The sequence below is a fragment of the Dendropsophus ebraccatus genome, chromosome 10 (genome assembly GCF_027789765.1).
Source record: "Dendropsophus ebraccatus isolate aDenEbr1 chromosome 10, aDenEbr1.pat, whole genome shotgun sequence".
NCBI lineage: Eukaryota > Metazoa > Chordata > Amphibia > Anura > Hylidae > Dendropsophus > Dendropsophus ebraccatus.
Window position 1 is genome coordinate 78130508 of NC_091463.1, and position 18704 is coordinate 78149211.

Consider the following 18704-nt stretch of genomic DNA (forward strand, 5'->3'; position numbering starts at 1 on the left):
TAGCGCTCATAATCCTTTCACCAAGAAATTATTATTGTTATTCATTATTCATGGAACCCCTTCATTAATGGGCGACTTAGGATAGGTTTATGAGCTGTAGACGGGGGTGGGCGGGGGTTGTAAAGTTGAGGTCACAAAGGACAGATGTGCAGTGTTAGTCAATGGGAATTTTTAGAGATTCACATTCCCACATTGCAGCTTTGTCTTTACGAGGCGTTTTATAGTATAGCGTTAGATGTAGTGGAGTATATATTTATATTTTGTAACCCAAAGCACAGCTCCGTAACATTTGTTAGATCTCTGCTTGCTGTCAGTAAATAGAACTCTTTGCAATCAGAGGTTGAAGATCACTGGAGACCTCATAGCTGATGCCTTTCTACAATGTCTCCAGGTGAGGAAATCCTCGGTGTCCTGAACACATAAGAAGCAGTACAGTGATATACGCTTGAAATGAGTTGTAGTTCATCTTATTGGGATGAAAAACTTTTACATATGTAACCTTGACCCCTATGGAATAATGCATTACAGAGTTAGGCCAGGTTCACATTATGTAAAAACAGTGGCCGTTCTGTGACCTGGCCAGGTCACAGAACGGCTGGTGTCAGTGAAGATCATCCTCGTCTTCATTTGTGCCGAATTGGTATGAGGGTGCATCCATGTGTGCCCGTATACCAATTCACCATAGCTGATAATGGAGAGTGCATCTGGAGCTGCACTTTGCATTGTGTTGTGCAGCCGCTATTCAATGAATAGTGGCGGCAAAAAAATGGCATATCAGTTTTTCGTGCAGCCGCTAGGGATCCCGGACGGAGCGTATATTATGTGTATGCACTCCGGCTGGGATTCCCTCAGACTGCAGTGCAACGTAACTTTTGTATTAATCACGGCCGCTGTTGCAAATCGGCAACGACAGCCGTGAATAATACAAAAGTTATGTTGTATGAACATAGCCTTACATAGTACAAAAAGAAAAAAACATGTATTCATCAAGTTCAAGCAAAGGAGGAGACATGAGGATGAAGGGAATGGGGATGGATGGATTGTTTCTTGTCCACGCAACACTTTGCATGTTTTTGTAATGTTTTGATTACAATTGTAATTGTTACATATGTATACCCACCAGTTATTGCATGCTACAATAACCTGCAGCCTATTGATATACACACATTCAGGGGTGTACATAATGGCAGAACAAAATTCTGTATTGAAAATAAACAGGATTTGTCAACCAGCGCCACCTAGTGAGGGAATAGATGTGTGCAGTGTTCATGGATTGTAAAAAATAAATCCCCAAATATTCCTTGTTTGTGGAGCATTTCAAATTATTATTTTTAAATTATTCTTAAAATTTCTTTGTTAAACTATTGACAATGCAAAATTATATAAATATAAGGGCAGCTGAGATGGACCAGGTGATCATTTTCTGCCGACCATCTTCTTTGTTGCTAAAAGTACAGTAAGAAGCCACAAAGAACAAAAAGTGATTGAAAAAAAATGCCCTGTTATGAGTAGAGATGAGCGGACTTTTCGGATTTCTGGTTCGGATTATCCGATGCCGATCGTTCTGGTTCACACGAACCAGAAATCCGAAAAGTCCGCTCATCTCTAGTTATGAGCTATAGTGTAGTGATTTCTGACAGTCTTAAGAGTCCCCAGTCCAACCAGGCAGTAGGGGAAGCAAATCGCATGCTGGGCTGTTTAGCTAGAGGTATAACCAGTAGGAAGAGGGAGATTGTGATACCGCTGTATAGAACTCTGGTGACATCACATCTGGAATACTGTGTCCAGACCTCACCTAGAGCAACAACATAAGGAAATACCACTTTGCTAAAAGAGTAGTAGATGCTTGGACCAAACTTCCAGCAGATGTGGTAGGCAAATCTACAATAACTTAATGTAAACCTGTCTGTAATAAACATCTATCCATCCGAAGATAATAAGAAGGGAAATACTAATAGTGCGGAGTAGATGGACCAGGTGGTCTTTTTCCTGCCGACAATCTTCTATGTGTCCACTCCATATTCTCAATGGTTATCCTGCTAACAGACTGCAGCTTGTGGATCTTTTTCATCCCCATCCCAAACTCTCTAGTCTGTTATAGGACTCTCAGGGACTGTAGTATTGTGTCTGGACATGGTGTGGTATATAATATATATATATATATATATAGTCGTGCCTTGGATTACGAGCATAATTCGTTCCGGGACCGTGCTTGTAATCCAAATCCACTCTTAAACCAAAGCAAATTTTCCCATAAGAAATCATGGAAATTCAGACAATTGGTTCCACACCCCAAAAATAATAATTTATTATTCTAAATAACATGTAAACCAGATGAAACAAACCTTCAGAAACAGCAGAATATGTGATATTATAAGTTACTGTACAGTAATGGAGAGGATGGAAAACACAAGGTCGGACAGAGACTGCAGGGAGCATGAAGGAATGAGCAGGGCAGATGTGGGCACATACATGCAGCGCTCTCTGTCCGGGGAGAGAGGGGTTACAGCTATGGAGAGATTACCTCCACAGTCCTGTCCCCTGATGTAAGCCCCAGCCTGAAGTGGATCTGCTATGATTTGGAAGGTGAGGAAGACTTCCTGGGTCAGAGTATAGTGCTGTAGACCCCACTATGCAGACCATGCCCCTCCTCCACTCTAACTCCCACCCAGTACAGGGAGATCTTAAACCAAAGCAATGCTCTTAAACCAAGTTACAATTTTGAAAAACTGTGCGCTCTTCTTGCAAAACGCTCTTAATCCAAGTTACTCTTAAACCAAGGTACCACTGTATATATATATATATATATATATATATATATATATATATATATATATATTGTAGGGATCTTCCCGTGGGATGGTGTGTTTGGACACAGTTCAGCAGCAGACTTGGACTTATAAAAACAGCTTGGCGTTTATTTGCAGCATAAACAGTCCATCACAACAGAAATATAACAACACTGTGCTTTTAAGAACAAAACAAAACAAAAGGTCCTGCCCATCTGGGCACTTACTAACATACAGGTCACCTATCTGACACTTCAATAAGCGGTTTTGCAGGGTGTGAATAAGCCCCAGCAGCGGCTGTATTCCCAGCTCCCACCATACACAGCACACAGGCTGTTCACTCCTGGCTGAGAGCTAACACTGCACACTGTGAGAGCTTTTACCCTCGTGTAGGCTCATCAGGGCTCACCTGGCCGCAACACCCGAACTGGATCGGGGGGAAGGGAATGGCAGGTCCCACTACCAACCTACCCGCCATTCCAGTAAATCCAGGCCCGGAAAATGGAAACAACAACTCAGCAGCATAATACTGCTGAGTGACAGATCTCTCCTGGACTTACCACCTCACCATATGCAGTAGCCTGGGTGAGATGTACCTCCCCCCGAACACTTTTCCAGTGACATGTCTACAATATATATATATATATATATATATAGTTATTAGGGAATTGCCACTTCAGCACTGCCCCTAAAATTTCCCATTGTTGCTCCGTTTTCTGGGTAGTCACTTATCCCGCTCACATAAATTGATGAACAGCATTAAACGTTTGATAAACTTCACCCCAGACAGCCCAATATTCCTGACTTTATCAGGAGAATCTTGCTGTATTATTTCTCCTCGCCATCTTGACTCATTCTTGTCTGTGTTTTCTGCCTCTCCCTTTGTCCGCCTCCCCGTCTGTCTCTCGCACGTTCCTCCCGTGCCCTGATTTCTCTCTTTCTCATTCATCCTGTCTCTCTAGTGCTTTTGTTTAAATGCAGTGTGGCTGAAAGAGATGGAGAGGTTTACATTTCAGCAATATCTTTTGTGTCCCTATGCCACATAACAGCCAGCTGAAGCGAGGATGGCGGGAGCCCCCCTCCCAGCATGGCACAGCCTGGCAGGGGACCAAGAAACAATCTTTACCATGGTACTGTTATGGCAACACATGCAAACCAGTTTTAAAGGGACAGTACATGGAAAGCCTGTACAGATCCGAAGAGATGATTAATTATACATATTACATATACACGTCCATATGGATGGAGTACACAGAATTGGACGTATATATGGTGTATATAGAACCTGATGACTCTGCTGCCATATAAGGCTATGTTCACATTAACCACATATGCTGCAGATTTTACCAGCAGAAAATTCGAGGACATGTGAACATACCCTAAGTATAACTATTCACTTTAGGATTTTACTTGTGGATTTAGGCAGGTAAAATCCGCAGTGGGTTACGGCACGGTACCTGCGGATAAGGTTTAGCAAATCTTATCCACATGCTTCAGACTTTTCCTGGCAGACATGTGAGCATGAAGCAGAGTTAATCTGCAGAAAGCCACAAGTAAAATCCTTATTTAATCTGCAATGTGTCAATTTAGCCTTTGGGATTCTATGTAATTTATAGGGCAGCCAATATACCTGACATGTACACTTGTCTGTTGTTTTGGAAAACATAACAAATGTAGAGACTAGGTCTACTAAAAAGTTACTGCTTGCACCAGGTCTCACTCCTGAGACCCGCTGCCATCTCAAGATACAGCCGGGGGGAGTGCAGAGCAGTGCGCTCCACTCACCAGACAGCAGAACATCCGATTCACTCCATTGGCTGTAATGAAGAAATCAAGCTGTAAGTGATTGACAGCTGGGGAGAGACGTGGGCTACCCCCCCTCCCCTAGATATATCTCAGGATTGCAGCGGGTCTTAAGAATGTGACCTGGTGCAATCAGTATCTTTTTCAATGACATGTTAAAAGTTACTACAAATGACAGTAACATTTTTAGGCTCTGTTCCCACACAGTATATTTGCTCAGTATTTTGCAACCAAAGAATTTTGAAACCACAGAAAGGCTATGTTCATACACTGTTGAAATTTAATGGATGGCCGCCATTTATTGGCAAATAATGGCCGTTATTTCGAAATAATGGACATTATTTTCCATTAAATGGCAGCCATCCACTCAATTTGTGTGTGAACATAGCCTTTCTGTGGTTTCAATCCACTCCTGACTTTGGTTGCAAAATACTGAGAAAACCAACTGTGTGGGAACAGAGCCTAAAGATGTATCTAACCTGCTGATATGTCCCTATTGCTCACGAGACGCTGAGGATGAAGGTAAGTTTCTTGTATAATGCAATAGGGATGGGATATATGGGATCTCATGTATGTATGTGACATATGTTTATGATGCTATATAAATGGGATACATAAATCCTATGTATCCAATGTTTGTATCTGATGCCATGTGAATGGGTTGCATGAAATCTCATGTACACGTACCATATATCTATTCAATGACATATAAAAAGGGAATATATAAATCTTATGTATATATGATATCTGTATCTGATGCCATATGAATTGAGAGTGAAGGATCTTATCTGTTTATTTGATGTATGTGTCTGGGTAATAATGTAAGTATGTTATGTATGAAAATGGTCATATAATCATAGATATGCATCCAATATATATCTAATATTGTATATGGAAAGAGTACTGTATATAAAAACTGGTGCATTAATAGGATGCATGTATCCAATGCCATATGAATCAAATACGCAGAATGTCGTCTATGTATCCGATATATGTATCTGATAGCACCTGATTGAATTATATAGTAATAATGTATGTATCTCAAATCCCATCCATCAGAAAAGCCATTTAAGCATTTTGGCCTCCGACTTTCACATAATATCTACTATGAAGCCTGACCATTGACTCCAATAATCCAGCCGTCTTTATTAAACAGTTTATGACCCCTTAAATGATACTTCGTCTTTGTTAGCTGGAACCTCAAATGGCGAGCCACGATGAATAGGTTTACTGTGAAAGTGAATATTTTCACATGTGAGCATAGCTAGGTGCCTTATCCGGTGCCATAGGCTGGAGTCCCCTTCCTTGTTAAGCACCTGTAATCCTGAGCCCCCTTTGATGGTGCTGATAGGGTGAGAACAGAGGAGGGGGATGCGGGCAGAGCTGTCCAGCCATTGGTGGGCAGTGAAAGCCCCAGTGTAAGGGGAGAAGGAAAAAAAGAAAAGATTTCTGGACTAAGTCTCTGGGAGAGGGAGGACTAGGAGGAATAGGCATTAGGATCTTTCGGTAGATTATCCTCCCTCAGAACTTTACCATCATCCCTTATTATTTCTGGATTTATTCTTTACATGTTTTTTAACAAGCTCTCTAAAACTAAATTATCCTTCTACATGATCTATCTTCTTCCGTGTCTTCTCCTTGTCTGGTAGGGTCTTAGAGTTTTGCATAGTTGAGTGTTCATGTTGGATCACACATCTCCAGGTTTCCATCTTCCTTAGTCTTCACTGTTCTACAAGTTCTTTGTCTAGTCTTACTTGTGCATCAGCTTCGCACCCTCTTGTCTTCATCTTTCTGTAGGTCCTCTTGTCTTCATCCTTCTTTGATGCCTTGTCTCTCGTCTTCCTTCTTTGCTCGAGTGTTAACTCTTCTTCTTCAAGCTCTTTCCATCTTCTCGTATTCGACCTTCTTAAATTCTCTCCTCTTTCTTACTCTTGAGCTTTAACTCTTGTCATTCCTTACTCCTGGAAGTTCTGTCTTCTTGGCTTTACCCTGCATATATTCTCTGTCTCTTTGACTTCTTACATTCTCCTTTAGTCCTGGCTTCATCCTTGTCTTGAGCATTAACTCCGCAGTCTATTCTTATGCAAGCTCTCTCTTCTTCATCCTTCTCTTGAGTGTTAACTCTTTACATTCCATTCCCAAGTAAGTTCTTCTCTGTACCTTTCAGCATTCTGTACGCTTCGCTTTCTGCTTGCCGTAATCCTAGTGTATTAACCCTTCTTAGTCAATTCCTCCCGAGTTCTCAATTGTTCCTTTCCTTTCTTGCATTACTACTGATTCCTTGTGTCTTGGGTCTCTCTGCATTCTCCATAGACTATTTCTGTAAGTTCGATTTAGCTGTCATCACCTTCATTTTGCTACTGACCCCTTTCTGTCACTCCTGTATGACTTAGCACCATGACTTCTGTCACTATGACCTTTCTCCTGTGGTTGGTTGGACATTCGTGTCTCCAGCTCCTGGCACAGCAAACGGAAGGGGACTCAGGTGTTCCAAAAGAAAATGATACATTGATTTCTAAGACCAATGCATCACTTCAAGACTCAATGAGTTCTACAACTCAATGGATCAATAATCAGATGACTCACCCAAATCCTGGTGGGAATAAGGAGAAACTCATTTTGAGAAGAGTGAATAAATGGAGAAAGTCACATCTGAAAGGACTTGGGAATGTAAGGTAAGAGAAATAACCAATTCTAATAACTTATATCTGATGTCTATAAATGAGTGTATTTTAGGTGAATAGTCTGTATAAAGTCTATGAATTAGAGATCATATATATGTTATGTGGATATAAGAAATATATTTAGGAATTTCAGATGTATTGCATATACCATTGCAAACTGTACATGAATTGAACAGTTTCTTGCACACAGTTTAATAACTTGAATTTGAATAAGTTGAACTGGATGTTCTTTGCCCTGGCTCCACATCAGACCTGGGCCATCCACATAATTGTCAATGACAACTTCAAATACCACCAATTCTAAAAAAAAGTTGCGAAACTATAACGTATACTTGCTTGTATAGATAACACCATCTGCATCATCGTCATCATCATCATCATATTAGTAATAATAATTATCATCATCATCATCATTATCACCATTATTATTATCATTGTTATCATTATACAATCATTTATTCAGTCAAACTTCTAATTCTTGGTTTTGAAGTTCAGTTGGCGGTCCTACTGAATGACTGACAGTCTTCCCTGTAAAGTTGTGCATATAGAAACAACTGTCAATCATTGTCTAGGACCTCCCACTGAACTCTTAAACCTGAAATGAGTAGAGGTTTTAATTACTAGTTATACTGGATCCTTTCCTACAAATACATATATCAATCTGCTTAGATCCTTCTGTTCTATAACATGCATTTAGAAAAGGGGCTATATTTTAATGTGCATGATTCACTTTGAAACTTAAGCTAGACTCGGTTTCAGCTTAATATTATTCCATGTGAGCAGTCAACATGGATATGTTCCCCTGTTCCTCACTTTTTGAAGCCTGGTCCGGGCTACACTTCCACTGTTCTCTGCAGTCCATGGCACCATGTACTGACAGCATCCTCTTTCCTTCTGGCCTGTGTTTCCGGCTGGCACTGCAGTTCCCCCATTGTCCTCTAGGGCATGCACGTGTTTGCCTTCCTAGATTTAATGAGCCAGTGTGCTCTTTATTATTCTTCCCTCACCTACCATGATTCTGCAATCATGGCCGTATTACCAGCTGCTGCTGCCCTAGGCACCACACCTGCAGACGCCCCCATCTTCTCTCACCAATTAGCATTAGGATTTTCTAGTTTCTGATCATCATATTGATATCTGATCAGTCTTAGGCCGCATTTCCCACTGTAAGTCACCACATGCAGCCGAAACCAGACCCTCATGCGGTAACCAATAGGCGTATGGCCAATAATCCTGCTAATTGCACAGGACTCCTTCCCCCCTGCAAGGTGCTGCCCTAGGCACCGGACCACGGGTGCCTAGTGGTAAATAGGGCCCTGTCTGCAATACATATTTAAAGCTGCTCCATCTTGCCCAAACATTTAGTAGGTTCCCTGTGTTTCTGAGTGAAAGTTTTTTGTATTTTGACCCACTGCCTTTGTTTGAAACCTCTGTCTGGTCCCTGGTACCATACCGATTCTCCTGTTGATGACCAGCCTGCTAATTTCTTCTTACCTGCCTGGCTCCCTGGAGTTGTGCATCCACACTGTTCCCCAGGACTATCTGCTGCCCACATCAAACCACACTTGTGGAACGACCTGGTCAAAACCTAAAAGGCACTTAGACTCCGCTCCTTGGCATTGCCAAACTGGTTCGGAAGCCCAGCATGTCCACATCTGCTCCCCATTACATTCAGTTTCGGCATCCTGGAACAGGATAATGTTCTTGGATGTGTAACAGGGCCATCTTCCATATGCCACATAATACTGATGATCTTTATGTTGTTGAGGGTCCTTAAGGCCTCTTCTGGCACCAGTTGGAAAAATCTTGCTTGGTGTTACGTGTTCCTCTGAACCCCTATAGCTACACCCCGTGCCCCTATGAATCGAAAGTGGTTATCCAGAGATTAAAAGTAATTCACTTAGCTGATTGGAGTTCCGACTACTGGGGCCCCCACCAGTCACAAGATCGAGGTTGGTAAATAGAGTGGAGTGCATGCTCAGACATTCACTCCCTATGGGACTTCTAATTATTGTTGAGTGCTGAACTTGGCTATGTTTTGAAGTTCCATAGACAATGAGTGCGGTGGTGGCTGAGCATATGTGTTCCATTGAACATTTGACGTCTGTTCTCAGGATCATTGGGGTATCAATAACCCTGCGGATAGGGGATAACTTTTAATCCTGGGATAACCCCCTTTAACTAGAATACCTTTTCCATATTAGCCTACTAACCCTTTCCCACTCTTTCTCATACATACAGATTATATTTATAACCATGCAGAGATCCATTCTAGTCGCAGTTTATATTATCTGTATACAGTCTCTTCTGACTCCGTAGTGTCTGTTTATACTGTCAGCTCTGCAATAACTCACATATCTTTAACTATTGGCTTAGGGGGCCCTAAGGGCCCTCAACCACATGCTACATAAAGTAATATGGTGCTTTTGCACTGGGGCCCAGGACCTTCATGTTATACCATAATGAGCTGAGCCTAACACCCACCATGGCTTCAGTGCGTCATATAGATGCTTCTACGTCCAACATGGCAGCCATAGTCCTGACCTGGAGACTTACTACCAGGTAGAAAAATCTTGCAATCTCTGAATTAAAATAGGATATAACCCTCATATTTTCCATATTTCCCTCTGCTCCTCATGCTAAAATATTTTAGTTCTAGCCATGTAGATCCATCCATCCTGGTCCACAGTTTATATTATCTGTATACAACCTCTCTCCTAGCCCCGGAGTGTCTGTTTATACTGGCAGCTCCACTATAACACCCATCGCAGTCACAGCTTATAAAACCCTTTCCTAATAGTGCGTACAATACACAATGATCTGCCCCCTACTTGTTCTTTCTGAATTGTATAAACCCAGAGATATATTAAAACCCAACATCGTAAAACCCAACTATTGATATTAACCACAAGTTCACCCCAAGCAGGAGATATGGAGAGCGATAAGCCTCATTACTTCTTGTATAATCCGGCCTTGTTGACAGACCGCCACTGGTTAAACCTCAGATTGCTACGAAAATATCTCAAGGACTAAGGCATCAAACCAGCAGATGAGAAGTATTGAGGAAAGATGGTCCGTTCTCCATTATGATATACACAACGGTGGTATTCTATACTGAAGGAGGCTTAAAATTCAATAAATATTAATAGACATGTGACATTGCTTGGTGTGAATGTATGGTTGGCTTATAACCACATACCACTCCAGATTGGGCATAAATTCTTTATATAAACTTTTACTTATGGGGCCTAATAGCAAAATGAGACTATGAAAAGCTGAAGACCGTGCTCTGTGACTTCTGCTAGTGCTCAGAAATAATGCTCACAGTGATGTCACAGCTTATAGATAATTAAAGGAGAAGTCCGGCGGATTATAAAATCCAGCAGGGGCAGAGGGGAAATTGATTATAAGTACTAATTTACCTCTCCCCGTGCACACGATGAGCGGCAGGACTGGCCGCAGGACCCCCCCGAAAGGCATTTTATCCCGAGTTGTGGTGACAACATGACTCAGGGGGAAAATGGTTGTTCAGGCTGATGGACTGGCCGCTCAGCCAATAAGTGACTGGAGAGCCGTCCTGCCCCAGTCACTGACTGGCTGAGCTGCCAGTCCATCAGCCAGGTTGGAGATCCCAGAGCCTGGCGGGGGCCCATGGCCGTTCCTGCCACTGACCATGGGCACAAGGAGAGGTAAGTTAGTACTTGTAAACAATTTACCCCCTGCCCCTGACGGATTCTATAACCCGCCAGACTTCTCCTTTAACCCAATTAAGATGCGGCAGGGTGCATCATAATAGAGGAGCAAAGAGCACAAGTGACGTCACTATAGAGATATAATACACTCAGCAAAGTTACAGCTTCAGGAAACTTACGCTGCAAGGAAGTGTCCAGTGATGTCACAGTACAAATGTACAAACGTTCCTGTGTTCTCTATGGAGGGGGGGGGGCATGATGTCACCTACAGGGAAAAATATACAGTGGTACCTTGGTTTAAGAGTAACTTGGATTGAAAGCGTTTTTCAAGAAGAGCTCACAGTTTTTCAAAATTGTAACTTGGTATAAGAGCATTGCTTTGGTTTAAGAGCTTCCTGTACTGGGTGGAATCGGGAGTGGAGGAAGGGCATGGTCTGCACAGGGTGGTCTACAGCACTGTACTCTGACCAGGAAGTCTCCCTCACCTTCCAAATCATAGCAGATCCAGGCTGGGGCTTGTATCAGGGAACAGGACTGTGCAGGTAATCTAGAGCTGTAACCCCTCTCTCCCTGGACAGAGAGCGCTGCTATACTGTGCCCACATATGCCCTGCTCATTCCATCATACTCCCTGCAGTCTTAGTCAGCCCTTGGGTTTCACATCCTCTTCATTCCTGCTATAATGTGCCTGCACTCACACTCAGCTATACACACTGCTGCTATAATGTGCCTGCACTTACATTCAGCCATTCACACTGCTGTATATAAAGTTTCTGTCACTGTCCTCCTGTACAGCTCTTTGATTCTCACTTCCTGATTGGTCCATGCTAAACACACCCCCCCTCCCCATTGCTGTCATGTGACCACACAGACATCTGACCGCAGCCCTGCTTCTCTATTCTAACCTGTTGTACTTCGCTTCTGCATTATGGGGATCTGCATCTCCATTCTGTATCTACAAACTGCAGCTGTTTTTTCAGGTTTATGCCCTTATACATTATACTCCACATGCTGATTGCTATACTGTACAGTACAGTGGTGCCTTGGATTATGAGCATAATTCATTCGGGGACCGTGCTTGTAATTCAAATCAAATTTTCCCATAAAAAATCACTGATATATTGTTTCCACACCCCAAAAATAATGATTTATTAAGCAGGTTAATTCTTCGGGCGAACGGCAGAATCTGGCAAACCATAGAATGAAGCCTATGGTAGCAGCGGAGATGCGTACGGCCGTGAGAAGGTGCAAGCTGTGGAATCTGCGACGGGTGTTTCGTCGGGATTCCATAGTGTATACATACCTGAAAACTGGAACAACTTGCTGAAACTGTACTTTGTTAACTGAGAATCTGTGGAGGGGAGAAATCTGAGTGTTAATAACACATCTACCTCCCCTGTCCCTCAAGGCGCTTGTGCACTTTGTTAAACCAAACTAGATTTACTCAGCATGAATGTCCTGGCACAGGACTGGACCCCCTCTCAGTAATATCAACGTCTGTCAACAAAAATATAATCCTCTTAAATCTTGAGGCATGTAACCATATGACTGACACGTTATCTGAATGTCTTAAGTTTCCTTACTCCTTACACTAAGATGGACACACTTCCTCGTCTAATATTTGGACTGGTTATTTTAGATCATGCAACAAATCTATGTTAAGTCACAAAACAACTTAAAGGGGTACTCCCCTCTCAACTAGTAAAGGTAAGCTTGTAGGACTTGTCAGGGTAAACATTTCTATACCGACATTTAGCAAACTTGTCTCCTTCTCTTGATATACTGCTCTTTCCCTCCCATTTTTGACAACTCTTTGTTTAGGTTACTGACCACCACTCTGCTCTAAAAGCAGTGGCTAGACTGATATTGTAGATGTATGGAGATATAGGGGGACATTTATAAACAATGCCCCCTGGCACATGGAAAAGGCTCAGATTCTTACCTTTTCCTTGGGGTATGCCAAATGTGGAGGCTTCCGTGCCCGATTACCCTGCTGATATGTCTCTATTGTACAGGAGACGTTGAGAAGGAAGGTATGTGTCTTACCTCTATCCTTGGCGCCGTTTCAGTGCAGTTAGTCATGTGCTTCATGGTCCAGTGAGACAGTTAGGACTGCCTGCCTCCATAGCGCCAATCCGCCCCTGGCCAGCCTATCCTTTTCTAATGATAATGAATGGAGTGGGACGGCCGTATCAGTGCTATGGGGGCGAACAGTGCTCCTAACAGTGCCCCTAACTGTCTTACCGGACCGTGGAGCAAACTACTTACTGCACTGGAACAGCACCAAGGAGTAAGGTAAGAGACATACCATCCCCCTCTGTGTCTCCTGCGCAATAGGGACATATCAGCAGATTACATTTGTCTAACCTGCTGATAGTTTCCCTTTAGGAGCAGTTCACACGGAGCAAAAGCGGTGGAATTCTGCCTGCCTCAGTCTCTCACAGTGAGTCTACAGGAGGGCTCGCGCACCTCCGCTTCCGTCGCACTCCAGTCGAAGAATAGGCATAATAAATCTTTTGGCAGAGACTGACGGAAGTGGAGACACGCAAGCCCTCCCATAGACACACAGTGGGAGACTGAGGAAAATTTAAAGGGAACCTGTCACCCCCGTGCTGGGGCACAGCCCGGCCGGCCCCCCGATGGAGACCCTTATACTTACCCCGTGCACAAAGTCCCCCTCCTGGACCTGCTCCCGTTGCTGAGATATCGTCGTCAGAAGCCCAACGTCAGCTCATCAGAGATGAGTCCGACACTCGCAGAGAATGACGGCTCCATTCATTCTCTATGAGCGTCTGACTCATCTCTGATGAGCTCACGTTGGGCTTCCGACAACGATATCTCAGCAACGGGAGCAGGTCCAGGAGGGGGACTTTGTGCACGGGGTAAGTATAAGGGTCTCCAAAGGGGGTTCGGCTGGGCTCTGCCCCGGCACGGGGGGGGGGGGGGGGGGTGACAGGTCCTCTTTAAAGGTAGCTTCACACACACCATATCGCAGTGGATTTTCAGCAGAAAGATCCGCAGCAGATTTGATCTAAATAACTGAACACAGTATCAAATCTGCAAATCTGCTGCGGATCTGGTGTGTGTGTGAAGGCACCCTTAGGGTGCGTTTACACCTACAGGATCTGCAGCGTATTTTCATGCTGTGAGTTTGCAGCGAAATCAGCTGCGGATCCTGTACTGTGAAGCTCAATGGGTCCATACACTGCATGGGACCCGGCCCCTTTAACTGCCACCCCAGCCCCCCCACTCACCCGATCGCCGCCCCAGCCCTCCCGCACACCCGATTGCCGCCCCGGCCCCCCTGCACGCCCGATCGCCGAATGAAAATCCGCCGAGGATCTGGTAGGTGTGAACACACCCTTAAGCAAGATAATTATTTGTCAGGTGAAATGTAACAACAAACGATTGTCTTAGCCAACTATCGACATTCTGTTGTGTTGGAAATTCTTGGGTGATAGTTGGACACATGTTCTTTCAGAAATATTCTCAGAACATTCCCGCCATTTTCCCAGGAAGATCGTTTGTATGTATGACCAGTTTGAACAACATTCATGGCCAATATGGACTAATATATGCAAGTCACCTGGCAATCCTTTGTTCCGCCATCAACTTATTCTTATCTAATACTAACCTCACAATAGACTCCCAGTATTAGAAGGGTAGGTCACCAAAAATAATTTTCTCAAATTACCTGGTACCAGAAAATGCCATAGATTTCTAATTTACCTCAAAAAAATATCAAGTCTTCCAGTACTTTTCAGCTCCTGTATGTCCTGCAGGAAGTGGTACATTCTTTCCAGACTGGAGAGCAGGAGGTTTTCTGCGAGCATTTGCTACTGCTCTGGACAGTTCCTGTCACAGACAGAGGTGGCAGCAGAGAGCACTGTGTCAGACTGGAGAGAATAATGTGTATTGTCCATATCGTAATTTGCCAGAATATATCCAGGGATGTAGGGGAAAAGACAGGATTTGCCATCTTGGTTATAGCCGGCACTAACACATTTGGACCCCCCCCCCCCCTTAAAAATTCTGAAGTCTCAATAACAAATACCCATTAATAAAGGAAACTGACATTGCTCTTTTCCAGCAGACTTTCCCACACTGTACTTTGTGTTGGATTAAAAAATGATCATGTCTTCTCTTTCCTACCCCCCTAAAGAATACCGTAGTCCTTCTACGGAGCCTAATAGCTTTACCACTACGAGCTGTAGGGGAGAGTCTGTCTCGTAGTTTTACTGTTTGCTGCCAAGGAATACTGCAGGGTATTCATTCCTAGTGTGTGACAGGCCCCAAGGCTGACCCCACAGCTGACAACCACATTGGGGGAATTTAAAGGATTTGGGGGACATACAACATACACATTGATTTTTTACTATTTATTGGCTACTGGATAAGTATTTCCTCATCTCTCACTACTTCCCTTAATATCCCAAAGCCCAAATGGCTTATTGAAGTGATGGAACTGAGAAGTGGAATGAAATACCATCTGGGGGTCTGCGTAGTATAGAGACCACAATTGCCATAATGGACATCTTCCCAATTTATTTGTTGCTTATAAAAGCTTCATTACAGGGCCCGATAACTTGGTGTAAGCGAGCGCTTATCTGCTAGATCGACTCTTGCTTACTGAGCCCATATACGGCCCGATAATCGTGCAGCAAGGGCTGTGTGTATATATATATCATTAGCGATGTCTGTGCAGCCCTTGTAAATTAATAAACTTGTACATACATGTACCTCTCCCTGATGTCCTGCTAGCTTTGGCCGGCTTCCCGCAGTGTCTGAAGGGAGAGGCCGCTCAGCCAATCACCAGGACAATGAGCGGTCCGTCACTTCAGACACGTCGGGGAGCAGGCCGAAGCTAGCAGGACGTCAGGGAGGGTGGAGAGGTGTGTATAAATTTATTTATTTTTTTTACACATTCATCAGCCATCAGCCATGCATCACTATTACACATAGCAATGCACGCCCGATGGATAATGATTTTTGGTCAGGACCAAAAGACACAAATTCCACTTCATGTAATAAAGACAACGATCAGCCAATGACAATGATCACAGAGTGACGATCTTCCAAATTAGCCTGATTTAGCAGATTATCGCTCTGTGTAAGGGTCCATTTACAGAGAAAGATTATCTGACAAATTATCTGCCAAAGATTTGAAGCCAAAGCCAGAAAGACTATAAACAGTGATCAGGTCATAAAGTAAAGCCTGAGATTTCTCCTCTTTTAAAATCCATTCCTGGCTTTGGCTTCAAATCTTTCTGTGTAAATGGACCCTATGCCTCTACTTCTCTACAAAGTTTCATTTCAATGCACAGGGTCGGCTGAACAGCTGCCGTTAATATAAGCCAAACAGACGCCAATGAGCGATGCAATGGTTAATTTGTTGAACTAATTTAATAGCCCTTCTTGAAAAATATATTACAAGCTATGGGCACTAGATTACATGTGATAGAACGTTGATCCAGGGATTTATTCTGATTGATATATATGGAGTCAAGAAGGAATTTCCCCCCTGGTACAGGGTTTCTGCCTCATCAGGGTCTCGTGCCTTCCTCAACACAACACAGTAGGGTTATAGGTTGAACTTGATGGACTATTGTCTTATACAAACCTTATCCTATACCTATGTTATTTCCTTCTTCAAAGCCAATGACCCAAAGTGTCTGATCCCCCCAGACTTCTCCTTTTTCGTCAGGACCCTATGAAGACTTTTAGACATATCGGGGGAGATTTATCAAACATGGTGTAAAGTGAAACTGGCTCAGTTGCCCCTAGCAACCAATCAGATTCCACCTTTCATTCCTCACAGACTCTTTGGAAAATGTAAGGTGGAATCTGATTGGTTGCTAGGGGCAACTGAGCCAGTTTCACTTTACACCATGTTTGATAAATCTCCCCCATAAGGTCAAAGCAGATGAGTTTCGGTAAACTCAATGGGGGACATTTACTACGGAGTCCTCCGCTAATGAGAATTGGTGTATATTTGGTTCCAATATCTTGTGACTGATTTATTAAAATGTACCCCCGCCACAGTAAAAATTAACTAAGAGTAAGTAAAAAGTGGTACATAAACCCACAAAAATGCAAAAATTGCGCAGGCATATTCACCTGATATTGACCAGATTTAGGCCTGCACCTGTTTTTAAAAAGTCGCAAATGATAAATTGGGTGCTAATCCCAGATTATGGGAACTTTTTTTGGTGCATACTCAAAACAGGCAGATTTAAAGGGGTTATCCAGCGCTTCAAAAACATGGCCAGTTTTTTTTTGGGTGTGGTTTGGGACTCAGTTGCATTAAAGTAAATGGAGCTTAAAGCGACTCTGTACCCACAATCTGTCCCCCCAAACCACTTGTACCTTCGGATAGCTGCTTTTAATCCAAGATCTGTCCTGGGATCCATTCAGCAGGTGATGCAGTTATTGTCCTAAAAAACAACTTTTAAACTTGCAGCCCTGTGCCAAACAGCCATGGCTTGGAGAATCTGTGCCCTAACTGTGCACCACCCCTTTGTCCCTCCTTCCCACCCTCTTTATCATTAGGAATGCTCCAGGCAGATTGTTTCCTGTTCGTCAGCTGTGTGAATACTGAACATGGGCTGGATCGTTAACCACCTGTGCAGTGTTCAGCATGGAGAAAATGTTCCAGTGGCATTCCTAATGATGAGGAGGGTGGGGAGGAGGGACGGAGGGGTAGTGCAAAGTTAGGGCACAGATACTCCTGTTTGGAACAGGGCTGCAAGTTTAAAAGTTGTTTTTTAGGACAATAACTGCATCACCTGCCGAACAGACCCCAGAACAGATCTTGGATTAAAAGCAGCTATCCGAAGGTACAAGTGGTTTGGGGAGACAGATTGCAGGTACAGAGTCACTTTTATTGCAAACCACACCTGAACTGAAGACAAGAGAGGGGAAAAGTGGCCACGTTTTTGTAGTGCTGGATAACCCCTTTAAAAAAAAATGGCATCTAAAAAATATTCACCTGTTGAATACTGGTTCACCTCAAAATTATTCACCTCAAAATAGATGCAAAGCCCTTAATAAACGTCCCCCACTCTCTTGAGCTGCAAACCAAATATTTCCTTACGCTTTATGTATATTTCTATATTTTGTCCATATACACTGGATAAGTAATACATTGAAGTTTGCAGCTTGGGTCAGTTTAATAGTCTCTAAGGCTGCAGACATCTCTCCAGGCACGGAACAAGTCAATTCTCTTCACTGGGATATCAATTATCACGCATAAAACAATTTACTTCCTAATGGATTTTGTGCGCGGATCAGTATCCCCCGTCAAGCTGAGCCTTAAACCCATTAAGACTTTTGGCAAGAACTGAAAGCTCGTCCGCCGCCCCCGACCCTTCACTGGTTTTCTCATTTGCAGCACTCCAGGGAAGCAGCGGGGGTACAGGAGGAAACACCTGAGCATGCACGCAGGATGTCCTACAGCTCATTACAACAATCTGCTTATAAAGTGCGAGCGGACACCGGGAAATCAAGGGCTTATTCTATTTCATGCACATCTTCATTATTTCCTATTAACTGATGAGATATGGCGCCTTCTGCTAACTGCAAAACCAGACCTGTAGTCCTGACATGGTTATGTTGCAGTCATTATTCATGTACTTTCCTTACATACATATCCATCACAATACCTGCCTGGATACAAATATTTAAAGGGGTAATCCAATATAAAAATACTAGTCCCCTACTAGATGGCCTGTGTTTTCG

At 43.3% G+C, this 18704-nt stretch overlaps 1 protein-coding gene across 1 annotated transcript in view; it reads left to right on the forward strand.

Annotated features, from left to right (window-relative positions):
- Window positions 1–6050: 6050 nt before the first annotated feature.
- Window positions 6051–18704, forward strand: part of LOC138766437 (uncharacterized) — a 37484-nt gene continuing 24830 nt past the window's right edge. The window contains exon 1 of the mRNA XM_069944030.1: window positions 6051–7267. Within this exon, the coding sequence (XP_069800131.1) occupies window positions 6990–7267 (278 nt within the window). The 5' untranslated portion in view covers window positions 6051–6989. The remainder of the gene's footprint in view (window positions 7268–18704) is intronic.